At 46.4% G+C, this 17,131-nt stretch overlaps 1 protein-coding gene across 1 annotated transcript in view; it reads left to right on the top strand.

Annotated features, from left to right (window-relative positions):
• Positions 1-9,811, top strand: part of RBP5 (retinol binding protein 5) — a 45,607-nt gene extending 35,796 nt beyond the window's left edge. The window contains exons 3-4 of the mRNA XM_088456025.1: positions 3,144-3,245; positions 9,681-9,811. Coding sequence (XP_088312151.1) covers positions 3,144-3,245; positions 9,681-9,734 — 156 coding nt within the window. The 3' untranslated portion in view covers positions 9,735-9,811. The remainder of the gene's footprint in view (positions 1-3,143; positions 3,246-9,680) is intronic.
• The last annotated feature ends 7,320 nt before the right edge of the window (positions 9,812-17,131 follow it).

Here is a 17,131-nt window from a genome sequence, read left to right as displayed (position 1 = left end):
GGCGTGATGAATCTGAATGAAAATAGTTGATAAGGAGGCACTAATAATGATTATTATGATAGGGTTTGTAATGTTGATGCAGTTGTTATAGTGAGGCCGAATGAGTTAATGATTTTGAGGTTGGGGTAATTAATGATGAAGGGGATGATATTATATAATTGTCACAAAAATGTCTTTTGTATTTTATGGCGGTCACTGGGTTGCTCTCTGTATTGTATATTGGTCATCAAGATGCTTGGTGTATAAAATGTGCAGTTATTAAGATATTCTGTATTATGTAGAGTGTTCACTTGTATGCTTTCTATATTGTTATGGTGGTTACTGGAATACTCTTTGTATTGTATATTGGTCATTAGAATGTTTTCTGTAATGTATGGCTGTTAATAGGGTGCTCTCTGTATTGCATGACTGTCACTAGGATGTTCTTTGTATTGTGGTCACAAGAATGCTTTTTGTATAGTATATCAGTCACTAGAATGCTCTCTGTCTGTATGGCTGAAGTTATTTTGCTCTCTGTATTGTATTACAGTTACTAGGATGCTCTCTATATTGTATTTCTGTCACAAGGATGGTCTTTGTATTGTATGATAATCACTCTGATGTTCTCTGTATTATATATTGATCACTAGGATGCTCTCTGTAATGTATGCCAGTCACAAATATGCTCCTTGTGTTATATGGCTGTCACTAGGATGCTCTCTGTTTTGATCACTAGGATGCACTATACTGTTTATCACTAGGTTGCATTACATTTTGGGTATAGGTAGGTAGAAGCAATGTGATCATTTTTTTTTATTTTACACTGCTAGAGGCAATTTATATTAACCCTTCTTATTTTTGTGCTGGCTCTGTCTATAGGCCACTGTCATAGGTTTTTCAAGGACAGCTTACATTCCCAATCTGTCTCTACAGTACTCACCTCAACTCCATTAATATTTAATCCACCACCCTAATGTTTCCTCTCCAACATCTCAGTAAAACACGTTTCTGCATTGTTTACTCATACCACCCCCTTCTTGTCGGCCTGCTCCCTCCTCCCTCTACAGTCTACACCACCTGAAACATCCCTCAAGCACATATCACCTTCTCTGGTTCTCTTTATTACCTTTCTCCTCCAAATGCTGGTGACATCTTCCCCAATCCCATGCAATCACCATTATGCAATCACCCTCCTCCATTCCACCCTGAAATATCTTCACATCCTCTGGAATGCTATGTCTGTCTGCAACAAACTACAGAATACATGACCTATTCCTCTCTAAGGGCGGGATGTATCAAGCCTCAGAAAGAGTTAAAGTAGAGTAGTTGCCTAAAGCAACCACACAGCTTCTAACTGTAATTTCAAAGACTGTGCTAGATAAATGACAGTTAAAAAGTTGACTGGTTGCTTTGGGCAAATTCTCCACTTTGTCTCTCTCGATGGCTTGCTACATCTTCCCGTGTCCTTCTGCTTCTGTACTGTTACCGAAACTTGGTCCCCCCCTCCCAACACTGCTTCCTCTGCAACTCTCTCATATAGGGGTCCATTTACTATTTGTGGTATAGTACACAAATATTTAGTATCCCCCAGATGTATTATGGAGAGACCCTCCATCTCCGACTGCAACTGCAAAACCCATAGGTTTCTATGGGGGCTGCTATTCTGTTAGATTAACCAAGCTCCATAAAACGAAGCATTCCGGAGCTGGTCCACCACAGCTAGCGCCATCTAAAGATGGTGTTGTGAAGATGTAGCCCACAGGCTACACATCGCAAAACTAACCAGGAGAGCGTTACGGAGGAGCCCTCCCAGGCAATGGTCACTTCATTCCGAAAACATAGCAGGGACGGATTCCTTTCAGAGCCCCTTTCCCTGCATGTGTAATTTCTTACATTTAGCTGGTACCTATTCGCTTAAACTTAAATTCTCAGGGAACACAACATCTCTGTCACCAACTTTACCGAAACCGACAGCACTAAACTTCTCACCTACTTCATGCTTTGGACTCTGCCGATGGACTTTGTCTTCCACTGGTTACAATGGACACTCCCTGGACCTCATGCTCTCCAGTCTCTGTTTCGTCAGTAGCTTCTTCTCCTCTTTCCTCCTCCCAGACCACAAAAGCCTTTCCTTCTGGCTCAGCTTACCTTCAGCACTGAATGCATCAAACTTTCCTCTCCACCCCTTTCATCTCTCCTTCTCCTTTTATCTCGTGTGACCAACTGCACCTCTGATATCTGCACTCACATGTATGTTCTCAGTGGTCCTTACATCTGAACATGTCCAAAACTAAGCCTTATCACTGTTGACCACATTTCGCCTTCCCCAGCCCCCCATTCCTGTTTCCTCAATTGCACCAACCAAACCTGACACACCTGACTCTTGAAATGCTCAAATGACTGAAGCCGGTCATAAATTGGATTGAATTTGACCAGTCTGGGGTCTCTAACTGTTGTGAGTTGTAGACCAGCTTGATTTGGGCTTGCTGTCATGGCTCGATTGGGGGCTCAAATCTCAAACATAACTGTTAAAATAAATGAGAAAATGTAGCTAGTCTGAACTTAAATGTTTAAGCTTTATAGGATAAATTTGGGCATTTGCTCCATCTAGATGCCCCTTCCCCCTTTATACCTTAACTCTGAAAAGTATGACATACTTGTGGGTCTGAGATGTATTTATACATAGATTAGTCAACTAGAAAGTTGCTGAACACGGGATGCGGTTAGAATTCCAACTGCGGAAATTCCAGGGGTCAGAATGCCGATGACGGAATCCCAACAATACCGGCCCCGGAATCCCGACACTTGTCAGAATGCCAGTGTCGGGATGCCGACCACTGGAATCCTGAAGGTAAGTTCTGGCGTTAGGGTAAGGGGTTAGGCACTAGGGCGAGGGTTAGGTTTAGGCTGCGGGAAGGGCGGGTTAGGTTTAGATACTACAGGGGGAGGTTAGGTTTAGACTGCAGGGAAGGAGGGAAGGAGGCTTAGGGGTAGAGTTAGGGGTTAGGTTAGGTTTACTTACCTGGGGCATCGGCACTGTAACCTGGTTGGGATTCTGACCGCCCCCATCCCACTGAACATCTATTATCCCTCCAACAAATGAAAGTCACCATGGCTCATTTCTGTCTCCTAACCCTGTTTATTACAATGTTTCTGTCTAACAGACAACTGTGACATGGGAGGGTAACAAGCTGGTCTGCGTGCAGAGAGGCGAGGTGCCAAACCGAGGCTGGAAACAATGGCTGGAGGGAGACCTGCTACAAGTGGTGAGATAGTAACTTTACTAACACCTCCAGTATATAAATCACCTCTTCACGCTGCTCCATTACCCTTACATTACAGACACCATCTCCTCCAACCTCGCCATGTCCATATACACGTATTGTGTCTTTCCCCTTATTTCTTCTAAGAAAATGTGGCCTTGTAACTTTCCCATTAGGTCAGTGGTTCCCTACCTGTATGGTGCGGCATACCCGCCATGATGTAATAATATTCTAATCATAGTAAAACTTGATCATGAATAAGTAGGGGTATATTTTCAAATCCAGTGCTGATATTAGAATATTATTATTATCATTTATTTATATGGCGCCACAAGTGTTCCGCAGTGCCTTACAAAGTACATAGATAAATAAGTAACCAGTGACTTACAATACAATACAATATAATACAATACAATACAGGATATGGATGATATACATAGCTATATTAGCGACCTTTACGCCCACATGAGCAGCCGAGTGTTAGTTGCCCTAGTGGGGAGTAAGATAAATTAAATTACAGTAGGGAGAAGCACAAGAGGGTAGAGGGCCCTGCTCGAAAAAGCTTACATTCTTTAAGGGAGGGGCAGATGAACAGGAGTGACACAGATGGGGTAGGCGGGGAGAAAGGAAGATGTAGGAGCAAGTTAGGATGAGAGCTGGAAGGCTTTAATGAAGTAGCCTGTCTTAAGAGCTCGTTTGAAAGATTGTAGAGAGGTGCAGAGTCTGACGGGGAGAGGGAGGGAATTGTAAAGGTGAGGAGCAGCACGGGCAAAATCTTGGAGGCGGCAGTGGGAGGAAGTAATCAGTTGGCATGAACGGCGTTGTGTATTAAGTGAATGAAGAGAGCGGACAGATGAGTGAAGGGAGATGAGATCAGAGATGTAAATGGGAGAGGAATGGGTGAGGGCTTTGTAAGTGAGTGTGAGAACCTTGAATTGGGTTCTGAAAGGGAAGGGGAGCCAGTAGAGGGCTTGCAAAAGGGATGTAGAGCGTTTTGGAGAGGAAGATGAGCCGAGCAGCAGCATTGAGCACAGACTGGAGAAGAGAGAGATGGGAGTTGGGGAGGTCAGATAGGAAGAGGTTACAGTAGTCCAATCTGGACATGACCAGTGAATGTTGGAGGGTTTTGGTAGCATCCTGGGTGAGAAAGGGTCTGATCCTGGAAATATTCTTGAGATGGAAACGACAGGACTGTGAGAGGTTCTGAATGTGTGGGTTGAAGGAGAAGGAAGAGTCCAGGATGACTCCAAGACAGCGCACTTTGGGACTAGATGATATAGTTATGCAATCTATAAAACCCTTTGTTTCAGTGAAACTGCAGCTCCAATACCATCCCTAAACATCAGGAGTTTCATTTCATGTCTATGGGGCCTATTCATTATAGCTAAAATTTCTCTGGAGGTAATTAGGTAGAACTGGCATGGAGTTCTACCTAATTACCGGAGGAATTCATCATTCCTCCTCTCCATAACTATCTATTTCAAATAGCTGTCATTATGGCGATGACAGCTTTTCCGGAAAATACTTTTCCCTATTTACTCTACCTTACCGCAGCTGTAATCAGTGCTGCGGATGCGCCGTTACATCCGTAAAAGCAGCGCATGCGCAGCACTGCCTACAGCTGCAGTAATTCTGTCCCCCCTCCCCCCTGCGCTCACCTCCCGCCTGTCCCCCACTTACCTGCCCGCTGCAGCCGCCTCCGACTCCTTCTGCTGTGCTGACACTGTGTTCTCCAGGCAGAACACAGTAAAGTTCAGAAAAAAAACAAAACACAGTGTCAGAGCAGCCACCGAAGCCGGAGGAGTGACCAGGGAGCACCGGAGGGAGCGGAGGAGGACCTGCCCATGCCGACACAGGTAAGCGTCACCTGCTATACGCCACCTCACAGTGGCGGATAGTAACTCATACATAATTTTCGGAATTTGCTAAATAGCATAATTTCCATATCCCCCCATACTAATGTACTAATGTATGGGGAGTGTGGAAATTAACGCAGGCGGACTTAACCAGGAGATATCAGTGATATCTCCTGTGTTAAATGTCTTCATAAATACTAAAATAATGGTAATTAAGGAAAATGCCCTTAAAAACTTTATTTTAGTGTTGATGAATAGGCCCCTAAATCTTTGCAGCACCTACAGCCTGGCGCGGCGATACAAGAACATACACTGGGTGGAAATTAAATGAAGTCTCCCAATTGGCCTCTCTTCGCTTCGCTGTACAGCTCCTTCCTGTCTTCAAACCCTGTCCTTGGATTTAATTGGTGACTTGAGCCAACACTGATTATTTTTTTAAGTAATGAAATTGCAGCTTCCCCCTTCAACTTCTGTAATTTATAGCTACTGAGTAGGGAGGGAAACCTATGGGGCATATTTTATGAGGTTTTACACCCCTTATAATGTAATAGGGGGAGAGTTTAGAAAATGTGAGAGATTAGCAGTAACCTCTCACGCTATTACATTGGTCGTGTTGTATTTCCAAAATGGGAAACCATCTGGATGAGAGGTTAAATCGTGAGAGTTTTTTTAGTCTGAAAACCATGGGAACTTGCTCTTTGTTCTCGGACTCTATGACTTTGGCCGAGTTTAAAAAGTGTGAGAAAACTCTCACATTTCCTAGACTCTCACCCTATTACATTTGGCCCCATATGTCTTACTGCCGTTATTCGCAGCAATAAGAAATGATGTTCCTCCCGGATGTATGAGGAATTACATCCAGGGAAACATGTGTAAAGTGAAGTGATTGCTGATCCTATCCTCTCCTGGTAAAATGTATTATTATTATTATCATTTATTTATATGGCGCCACAAGTTTTCCGCAGTGCCTTACAAAGTACATAAACAAATAGATTGATATACAGTGACTTACAGTACAGTACAATACAATACATTACAGGACATGGATAATGTACATTGCTACATTCACGACCATAACACCCAGATAAGCAACAATGCAAAGCAATCAAGTGTTCGGTGCCCTGGTAGAGAGTAAGAAGTAGATGAAGGTATAGTAAGGAGATGCACAAGAGGGTAGAGGGCCCTGCTCATAGGAGCTTACATTCTAAGGGGGAGGGACAGACAAACAGGGGTGAAACAAATGGGGTAGGCAGGGAGAGAGGAGTATGTAGCAGCAAGTTAAGATGAGAGCTGGAAGGCTTTGATGAAATAGTGGGTCTTGAGAGCCCGTTTGAAGGATTGTAGAGAGGTGGAGAGTCTGATGGGAAGCGGTAGAGAGTTCCAAAGGTGGGGAGCAGCACGGGCAAAATCTTGGAGGCGGGAGTGGGAGGAAGTAATCAGCTGGCATGAAAGGAGGCGTGCATTTGCTGAACGAAGAGGGCGGACAGGAGAGTGAAGGGAGATGAGATCAGAGATGTAAATGGGAGAGGAATGGCTGAGGGCTTTGTAAGTGAGCGTGAGAACCTTAAATTGGGTTCTAAAGGGGAAGGGGAGCCAGTGGAGGGCTTGTAGGAGAAGGGAGGCAGATGCAGAGCATTTTGAGAGGAAGATGAGCCGAGCAGCAGCATTAAGGATAGACTGGAGAGGAGAGAGATGGGATTTGGGGAGGCCAGATAGGAGAAGGTTACAGTAGTCCAATCTGGAGATGACCAATGAGTGTATGAGGGTTTTAGTGGCATCCTGGGTGAGAAAGGGTCTAATCTTGGAAATATTTTTAAGATGAAAGCAACAGGACTGTGAGAGATTCTGGATATGTGGTTTGAAGGAGAGGGTGGAGTCCAGGATAACTCCAAGACAGCGCACTTTGGGGCTAGAGGAGATAGTTGTGCCATCAATTGATAAAGAACTGGTGGTAAGTGTGGTTATGTAGGGGGGAGGGAAGATGATTAGCTCAGTCTTAGACATATTAAGTTTAAGAAATCGCTGGGACATCCAGGAAGAAATGGCAGAGAGACAGTTGGAGACACGAGTGAGGAGAGAGGGAGAGAGGTCAGGGGAGGAAAGGTAGATCTGAGTATCATCAGCACAGAGATGATATTGGAGGTCAAAAGAGCTGATGAGTTCACCTAGTGAGGATGTATAGAGTGAGAAAAGGAGAGGTCCAAGAACAGAACCTTGGGGAACACCCACTGTAAGAGGCAGTGGGGGAGAAAAGGAGTCATGAGAGGAGACAGAGAAGGATCGGTCAGAGTGGTAGGAGGATAGCCAGGAGAGGGCAGTGTCACGCAGACCAAGGGAGTGAAGGATTTGCAGAAGGAGAGGGTGGTCCACAGTGTCAAAAGCATCAGAAAGGTCAAGGAGAACAAGCAGAGAGTAGTGGCTCTTGGATTTAGCAGCAAGGAGGTCATTGCTGGCTTTTGTGAGGGCAGATTCAGTGGAGTGGAGAGAACGGAAGCCAGACTGAAAAGGGTCAAGGAGGGAATGAGAGGAAAGAAAGGTGGTAAGGCGCATGAAAACAGCACGCTCAAGGAGCTTGGAAGTAAAAGGGAGGAGAGAGATGGGACGGTAGTTGGAGAGAGTGTTGGAATCAAGGGTTGTTTTTTTTAGTATGGGGGAGACAAGGGCATGTTTAAATGCAGACGGGACAGTGCCTGATGATAGAGAGAGATTAAGGAGGTGGGCAAGATGGGAGCAGGTAGAAGGAGAGAGGTAGCGGAGGAGACGTGAAGGGATAGGGTCAAGGGGGAGGTGGAAGGGGGGGAGGACTGGATGAGGGACATGACTTCCTCTCCAGATACAGGGGAGAAAAAAGTTAGAGTTGGTAAAATTGAAGGAGAGGGGTGATTTGGGAAGAGAGGAGGTGGATGGCAGGGGGACTGGTGGGATATGATGTCCTGACGTATGGAGTCAATTTTATCTGTTGCCTACCTAAGAGGGCGTTATCTACCAGGGCCAAACTCCATGATGGTGAACTTCACACTATAGAAACCTACAGGATGCCGACGGTCAAAATACCGGCGCCAGAATCCTGACAGTGCCGGGAACCCGGCTCCAGTATCCCTACCACTGGCATCCCGAAGGTAAGTGCTGGGGGTTAGGTTTAGGGTCAGGCACTAGGGGGAGGGTTAGGGTTAGGCACTAAAGGGGCTGGGTTAGGGTTAGGCACTAAAGGGGCAGGGTTAGGGTTAGGGCGTGGGGAGGGGAGGGGAGGGTGAAGTTAGGTTTAGGCTCTATGGGGAGAGGTTAGGTTTAGGCATCGGGGAGGGAGATTTAGTGGTAGGGGTAAGTGTTAGCATTAGGTAGCTAATGTCTGCTACAGAACCCCCCGTCATACATCCAGGGGATGCTTACATTTTATGTCTGTTTTCGGGGGATTTCCCGCAAAATTAATTTAATAAATATGCACCCTTGCATAAAGTATTGGGGAGTACAAGGACCTCTACTATCCCTGCTCTATTAACACCATCTCGGTATAGTGTTCACAGAAAGAGGATAAAATAAATTAAATAAAAAAGTAATAATTATGGGTTGAATAAATATTTTATTTTTAATGCAGGCCTATTTTTATTTTTTCAGATTTTTTTTGGACAAGGGGCAGCTGTAGAAAGAATATGGGCCCCATTTACAAACGAAATATAACCCCTTTAGCGCTCGCTAAAGGGGTTATACCATCTTCCTGTATTTAGTAAACAGCGGTAATCTTAGATTACCACTGTTTGTACAGCATCGCTCTCGCCATCTAAAAGATGGCGAGAGCGATGCGGGCCCCATTGCCGGCAATGGAGACCCGGCGGTGCCTTTCCGGCTTCAACGAAGCCTTCCAGGCACTGCCGGGTCTCCCTGTCATGCACATGCGCAGACGGACCGTCGCGCATGCGCATGACACTGGAGCCCGTCGCAGGCAGCGTTAGGCTACCAGCAACCCAGCTGAGAATCTCGCTGAGGACTTCGACTTCGCGGGACCTCGCCGGAGGGGTAAGTATTACTAAATACCAGTGGAATTTTCATTTGTATCACAGTGATACTAAACGAAAATTCCCGCTGGTATTTCCCTTCGTTTGTAAATGGGGCCCTATATATCTTTAAATATTCTAAAGCTGAGCATGTATAATGAACAAAAAAGATACATGCATAGGGGCTCGGAAAATGATTTTGACTTTTTCACGCAATTGCGTTTTATGTCAGTGGCGCAGCCACAGACGGGCACTCCAAACCTGGTGCAAAATGTAAACTGATGATGACAATAATTTCTAGCAATAGTTTGGCAGCAATTAAGAATATTTCCATTTTAAAGGGGAAAGCAGGCGGCTTAGGTGCAAATTCTGTCCAACCCTAATGTAGATACAGTACTTATGATTCTTACCTAATACGGGCCCTAACTTACTAAATTACATGGGTTTAATTGTAATTTTAAACATGATAATTTGGCATTAACTCCATTCTGTATTATCACCTTCATTCACCTTTATCCCTACATCCACTATCCAAAAACCTTTATTCCTCTATCACTACAATTTATTCTCACTTTCCCTTCTCTCCCCAGGAGCTTACGGCCAGGAATGCAATCAGCAAGCAAACCTTCCGCAGGGTCTCGTGAGGACAACAAATGCAAATCTCTGTTTTCGTAGCTCTATTAGTCCAAATGTCCAATATAAAAATATTTTAAACTATCTACATTGATGTCAGTGTTCATTTTACTCTTCCTCACAATATCCAGTGTCAGACAGGGGCATGAAGAACCCCCCGGGGAATGCAATGGTAAGGGTCCAAGCTTAAAGGGTTTGGCCAGCCACCACATAGGGAATTAGCCATTAGAGAGGATATGTAAAGAACAGGGCCCCTTTATTGAGAAGGGCGAACAGGGTTATATTATTCAGCGTTTAAAAATAAAATCAAATGACATATTCTAGAAATGGTTGCAGGTGAAGAAAATGTTTATGATACAGAGCACACATGAAGGCAAGGTATGCGGAGCCCTTGAAGGCCGAAGGGTACACAAATAAATACAAAGCATATTCAATGGCATGAGGGCAGAGAAATTCAGAAACTATATACTGACGTGACTCAGCAGTGGGCAGGCAGATAAGCAAAAATCCCAGCATGCAGCATACTTCATGAACAGGATACAGACAAATGGATTCCGGAGCTAAGGTAGAGAGCAACAGTAGACACAGGCACATCAGACAGGAAACTACCCAGGAACATAACATAGGATACTCATTGGGAGTTCAAAGTCACCTGGAAAATGCAGGTCTACAGGAGACTTGAAATAGTAGCAGAAAACACTTGGTAAATACCCTTAAAATATGCAGGTATGTATACTGTGGAACAATTCTGAGCAAGAGTTCAGGATAGCACTGGTTGAAGTATGCAGGTATGCTGAATGCTGTGGAACAATTCTGAGCAAGAATTTAGGCATACTAGGCAGACTTGAATGTTCTAACAAACAAACAAAAATGGCAGCTGCTCAATCAATCTAGCAGTACTAATCAGGTGCATGAAAGGGAGGGGTCACACTAAGTAGAAAAAGAAGGAGGATTTAACCCCCTATTGTACCTCAGCACACTGAATAATACCTGCAACAATATATGAAGACTATATGGTCATAGAAATTCAGAGATATTAGTTGCATGCATTTGCAAATACATGGGAGGCTGCTGGGCCACGTCACGGCTTCTCTGTTACCAGCAGTCCCTAACACCAAGGGGTTCACGTCGGGGCGCAGTGCACCCCAAAAAACGTCCAGCCCAGAACCCCCCCAGGGCATCACACGAAAATGGAAAAAGAGTGACAGTGCAGTGTAAAGTATAGCTGTGTGTGAGTAATCATTAAGTGTGGAATGAGAGGTTAAAATATATGTGAAAAAATACATGAATAATAAACAAACATAAAAGGTGATGTGAAAAGCAACTATGTGTATTAAGTGGTGATGCCCTGAGGAGGCCCAGCCAGACCAGTCCCGGGGGCCCTACGCCCAAACACTCACCCCAAATGTAAAATATACCAATTATAAGGCCTCATGATAAAGGCACATATATAATTTTGGCAAATGTAAGGCCTCATGATAAAGGCACATACATAAATGCATCCAAATTAATTTGGATGCATTTATGTATGTGCCTTTATCATGAGGCCTTACATTTGCCAAAATTATATATGTGCCTTTATCATGAGGCCTTATAATTGGTATATTTTACATTTGGGGTGAGTGTTTGGGCGTAGGGCCCCCGGGACTGGTCTGGCTGGGCCTCCTCAGGGCATCACCACTTAATACACATAGTTGCTTTTCACATCACCTTTTATGTTTGTTTATTATTCATGTATTTTTTCACATATATTTTAACCTCTCATTCCACACTTAATGATTACTCACACACAGCTATACTTTACACTGCACTGTCACTCTTTTTCCATTTTCGTGTGATGCCCTGGGGGGGTTCTGGGCTGGACGTTTTTTGGGGTGCACTGCGCCCCGACGTGAACCCCTTGGTGTTAGGGACTGCTGGTAACAGAGAAGCCGTGACGTGGCCCAGCAGCCTCCCATGTATTTGCAAATGCATGCAACTAATATCTCTGAATTTCTATGACCATATAGTCTTCATATATTGTTGCAGGTATTATTCAGTGTGCTGAGGTACAATAGGGGGTTAAATCCTCCTTCTTTTTCTACTTAGTGTGACCCCTCCCTTTCATGCACCTGATTAGTACTGCTAGATTGATTGAGCAGCTGCCATTTTTGTTTGTTTGTTATGAGTTGCATGAAGGAGCCAGCATTAGTAGGGCATGCTGGTTCTAGTAGTGCTAGTTGGAGTTCCCAGGGGTGACTCCCAGGTAAGCTGGCTCTCAATTTGGATGCATTTATGTATGTGCCTTTATCATGAGGCCTTACATTTGCCAAAATTATATATGTGCCTTTATCATGAGGCCTTATAATTGGTATATTTTACATTTGGGGTGAGTGTTTGGGCGTAGGGCCCCCGGGACTGGTCTGGCTGGGCCTCCTCAGGGCATCACCACTTAATACACATAGTTGCTTTTCACATCACCTTTTATGTTTGTTTATTATTCATGTATTTTTTCACATATATTTTAACCTCTCATTCCACACTTAATGATTACTCACACACAGCTATACTTTACACTGCACTGTCACTCTTTTTCCATTTTCGTGTGATGCCCTGGGGGGGTTCTGGGCTGGACGTTTTTTGGGGTGCACTGCGCCCCGACGTGAACCCCTTGGTGTTAGGGACTGCTGGTAACAGAGAAGCCGTGACGTGGCCCAGCAGCCTCCCATGTATTTGCAAATGCATGCAACTAATATCTCTGAATTTCTATGACCATATAGTCTTCATATATTGTTGCAGGTATTATTCAGTGTGCTGAGGTACAATAGGGGGTTAAATCCTCCTTCTTTTTCTACTTAGTGTGACCCCTCCCTTTCATGCACCTGATTAGTACTGCTAGATTGATTGAGCAGCTGCCATTTTTGTTTGTTTGTTATGAGTTGCATGAAGGAGCCAGCATTAGTAGGGCATGCTGGTTCTAGTAGTGCTAGTTGGAGTTCCCAGGGGTGACTCCCAGGTAAGCTGGCTCTCAATTTGGATGCATTTATGTATGTGCCTTTATCATGAGGCCTTACATTTGCCAAAATTATATATGTGCCTTTATCATGAGGCCTTATAATTGGTATATTTTACATTTGGGGTGAGTGTTTGGGCGTAGGGCCCCCGGGACTGGTCTGGCTGGGCCTCCTCAGGGCATCACCACTTAATACACATAGTTGCTTTTCACATCACCTTTTATGTTTGTTTATTATTCATGTATTTTTTCACATATATTTTAACCTCTCATTCCACACTTAATGATTACTCACACACAGCTATACTTTACACTGCACTGTCACTCTTTTTCCATTTTCGTGTGATGCCCTGGGGGGGTTCTGGGCTGGACGTTTTTTGGGGTGCACTGCGCCCCGACGTGAACCCCTTGGTGTTAGGGACTGCTGGTAACAGAGAAGCCGTGACGTGGCCCAGCAGCCTCCCATGTATTTGCAAATGCATGCAACTAATATCTCTGAATTTCTATGACCATATAGTCTTCATATATTGTTGCAGGTATTATTCAGTGTGCTGAGGTACAATAGGGGGTTAAATCCTCCTTCTTTTTCTAGACTTGAATGTTCTCCCAGAACGGCCGAATGCTCCCGAATCTGGGGTGTTGCTCCCAGCCGCCCAGAAGACCATTCAAGTCTCCCTGAGGCTGCAGTGCCTGCCCTGCGCCACCTGCTATCCAGGTGGCTGATGACGCGATTCCTGGTGCTACCAACCAGCGATGAGTTTCAAACACAGGATGTCACATGGGTAATATAAGCTCCAAACTAGCTTTGGGAACACTGCAGTATTTGGAGAAATTGTAACAAACATTCATGTCAAATGAATAGGCTCAATTCTCCTAAGAAGGGGGAATAACAATATACAGTAGACAGAGGATGGAGGCATGTCACTGAGGCATCGAAAATATAGCCCTGTATTACTCCAGTGATTTCTGGATTCAGTAATATTAATTAGGAGGTTTGGACTTCATTGTACCTGGTATGCAGGTCACAGACCTGGCTGTTGATGTAATATGCTATTAATATGGATGAAAACAGTCAGACAGGACGGGAATTGGTGCAAATGACTGTGACCTGCTCCAGAGCGCTCTTGACCGCAGACTGGGGCGACGGTTCATCTTTCAGCAGGACAACGACCCTAAGCACACAGCCAAGATATCAGGTGGCTTCAGGACAACTCTGTGAATGTCCTTGAGTGGCCCAGCCCGAGCCCAGACTTGAATTCGATTGAACATCTCTGGAGAGATCTGAAAATGGCTGTGCACCGACGCTTCCCATCCAACCTGATGGCGCTTGAGAGGTGCTACAAAGAGGACTAGGCCAAACTGCCCAAAGATAGGTGTGCCAAGCTTGTTGCATCATATTCAAACAGACTTGAGGCTGTAATTGCTGCCAAAGGTGCATCAACAAAGTATTGAGCAAAGGCTGTGAATACTTATGTACATGTGACTTCTTAGGGTTTTTTTTAAATGTCATTTGCAAATATCTAAAAAAAACAAAAAAAAAACAACTTTTGATACGTTGTCATTATGGGGTATTGTGTGTAGAATTTTTCCATTTTGGAATAAGGGGCCTATTCATCAACACTAAAATAACGTTTTTAAGGACATTTTCCTTAAATAACGTTATTTTGGTATTCATGTAGCCACTTAGCACAGGAGATATCACAGATATCTCCTTGCTAAGTTCCCCTGCGTTAATTTCCACACTCCCCATACAATAGTATGGGGATGTGGAAATTGTGGTATTCATCAAATTCCGAAAATTATAAATTTTCGGAATTTGATGCAGTTACTATTCGCCACTGTGAGGTGGCGAATAGCAGGTGAAACTTACCTGTATCCGCATGTGCAGGTCCCCCGACGAGTCCCTCCGGCGCTCTGCTCCGTCCTCAGGCTCCGGAGGCTGGTCGGACATGTGTGCTCCCCAGCAGAGCACAAGAAAGTTTAGACAAAAAAAAAGGTTTTTTTTTCTAATCTGTCATGTGCTCTGCTGGGCAGCAGGGCCGCCATCAGGGGGGGCCCGCCGGGCCTCGAGTCCCGGGCCCGCAGGAAGGGGACAGAGAGGGGGGCCTGGCGGGTAGCAGCGCCGCTGCAGCAAGTGACAGCATGGAGGAATATACAAGCAGGGTGGCCGCAAGCCAGCCTGAGATCGCGGAACGGCAGCCAATCAGATTGCCCGGTCCACGAGCTGTGATTGGTTCCGCAAATGTCGGCTTCCTATTCTCTCTCTGCCGTCCTGGCTGCCGCTGCAGCACCGATGCCACCCGCCGGGCCCCCCTCTCTCTCCATACTTATGCAACAGGGTGGATTCTACCTGGCTGGCAGCACCAGCGCAGCCAGCTGAACGCACCGCTGAGCAGGTACACCTTGACCTTGACTTGCTACCCTCCCTAGTTCAGCCACCCTTCCCTGTCCACCCACCTGTTCCTGTGCCCTATGCCTCCCCCCTTGTCCAGTCAGCCTTCTCTGCACTGCCCCTTTCCTGTTACAGCCTTCTCTGCCCTGTACCTCCCCCCGTAGTTCATCCAGCCTTCCCTGTCCACCTCCCCAATACAGCCAGCCTTCCCTGTCCACCCCCCCAGTAAAGCCAGCCTTCCCTGCCCAGTCCCCCCCAGTCCAGTCAGCCTTCTCTACCCTGTGCCTCCCCCCTAGTTCAGCCAGCCTTTCTTGTCCCACCGGCATTCCATGCCTTGTTCCTTTCCCTTGTCCAGCCAGCCCTTCCCTGCCCTGTGCCGTACACTTCTACACTTACCTTTCCTTCTGGCTTTGTATGTGGATCCGGCCTCTTTAGTGTATTTTTATGTGGGTCTGATATATATATATATTTCTACTTCAAGGTCCATAGGGTATCCACAGGATACCTTGGGGTATAGGTGTGACGTCAGGCATCGGGCACCATAGAGTTAAGTTTTCAGTCCTCCCAGGATGCACTAGGGTCCCCCTCCTATACCCCGCCCCCGAGCCGAGGCATCTCAGTTTAGTTTGGTGCCCGGGCCGGAGTCGGATGCACCTGTTGGAGTGGGGGCTAAGAAGAGCCCCTGAAGTTTTCTTCAAGCAGCTGTGGCTGCACATCTGGAAGTACAGCATGGACAGTCAGTACTGACGTCCATGCTGTCTTCCCTACACCCCCGCTGGTACCAGAACGCCGGTACCGATCCGGGGATGCTGGTGAGCATCTGGGGTCACAGCTAGCGGTGACCCCAGATGTTTGGGACCATGGCCGGATTCAAGGGGGACAGCAAGGTAAGCAGCAGGGTCCTGCGGTGGGTCCCCGCTGAACACATGGTCCAGAGTCCCCAGGCAGGGGGCTCCCTGGGGACTGGCTGCAACGTGGAGCCAGGTATCTAACCTGCGCTTCCACTACCCCCCTGGGACAGCGGACCGCAGCAGAGCGGTAGCGCTGCGGCATCCCGGGGGTTAAATGCATGCCAGGGGAGCGCGCCTTCCCTGTCACATCTGGCGCCTCCCCCGCTGCACAGTCCTCTCTGCAACGCTGACTGGCTCTGTAACAGCGCTCCTCCCCCAGGCCAGCCTCCTCTAAGCTCCTCGGCGGCCATCTTACAACCGCATGGTGAACGCTGCTGGAAGCCTGGAATCAGAGGCATCGTGGTCTGGGTCCCCCCGCATACCTCTCCTCCGATTTGGGTCAGGTCTGTGTATGCAGCGCTGTGTCCTCCCAGACTCTGTGTCTGGGTAGTTGAGAATCAGCGCTGATAGTGCAGGAATTGATTTTTCTTTGCATTGTATGTGACTGTGCTAGCGCTGCTGCCTGTACTTTACTTCTTAACTGTCAGCCTTATTACTGTCCCTGTCTTTCTGCTAAAGCCCTTGTGGTGCGGTGCTGCAGGGTGGTCTCTCACTATACGGACAAGTATTGTTGAGAGGGGTCACATATTTACCATCATGTCTGAGAGTGACTTCCCTCTACAGCTTCGGTGTACTACGTGCAAGGCACCTATAGCGGAGGGGGAGGGTAGCGCGGAAGGGCTATGCCAACCGTGTTAATTATTGGCGCGGCCTATTACAGTCACAGCACCGGTACAGGAGCCGCCCTGGGCTTGTTTCGCCAAGGCGCTTACAACCCTCGTGGGCCAGTTAGCTCCGCAGCCTCCGTTCTCACAGATGGGATTGTCCCAGCAGTCAGTGGTGTCGTCACCCATGCAGGGTTTCCCGAGACAACTAATGGTACCCCACGGTCTCCCTATTTCCCCTCCTCAGGTCTCTCATGAGCCTGCGTGGGTTAATTCGTTAACAAGCTCTGTACAGCAGTTGTCAGACGTGTTGCAGGGGGAGTCTGTGATGCGGTGTCACAAGCAGCCGGTGGCGTCTCAGTCCGCTCCTTATGAGGATGACGACGGGACATCCGATGATGGGGAGATT

Source organism: Taudactylus pleione, unplaced genomic scaffold, assembly GCF_031769625.1.
Source record: "Taudactylus pleione unplaced genomic scaffold, aTauple2 ptg000685l, whole genome shotgun sequence".
Classification (NCBI taxonomy): domain Eukaryota; kingdom Metazoa; phylum Chordata; class Amphibia; order Anura; family Myobatrachidae; genus Taudactylus; species Taudactylus pleione.
Note: the sequence above shows the minus strand (reverse complement) of the source record. Positions and strands in the feature narration are given on the sequence as shown.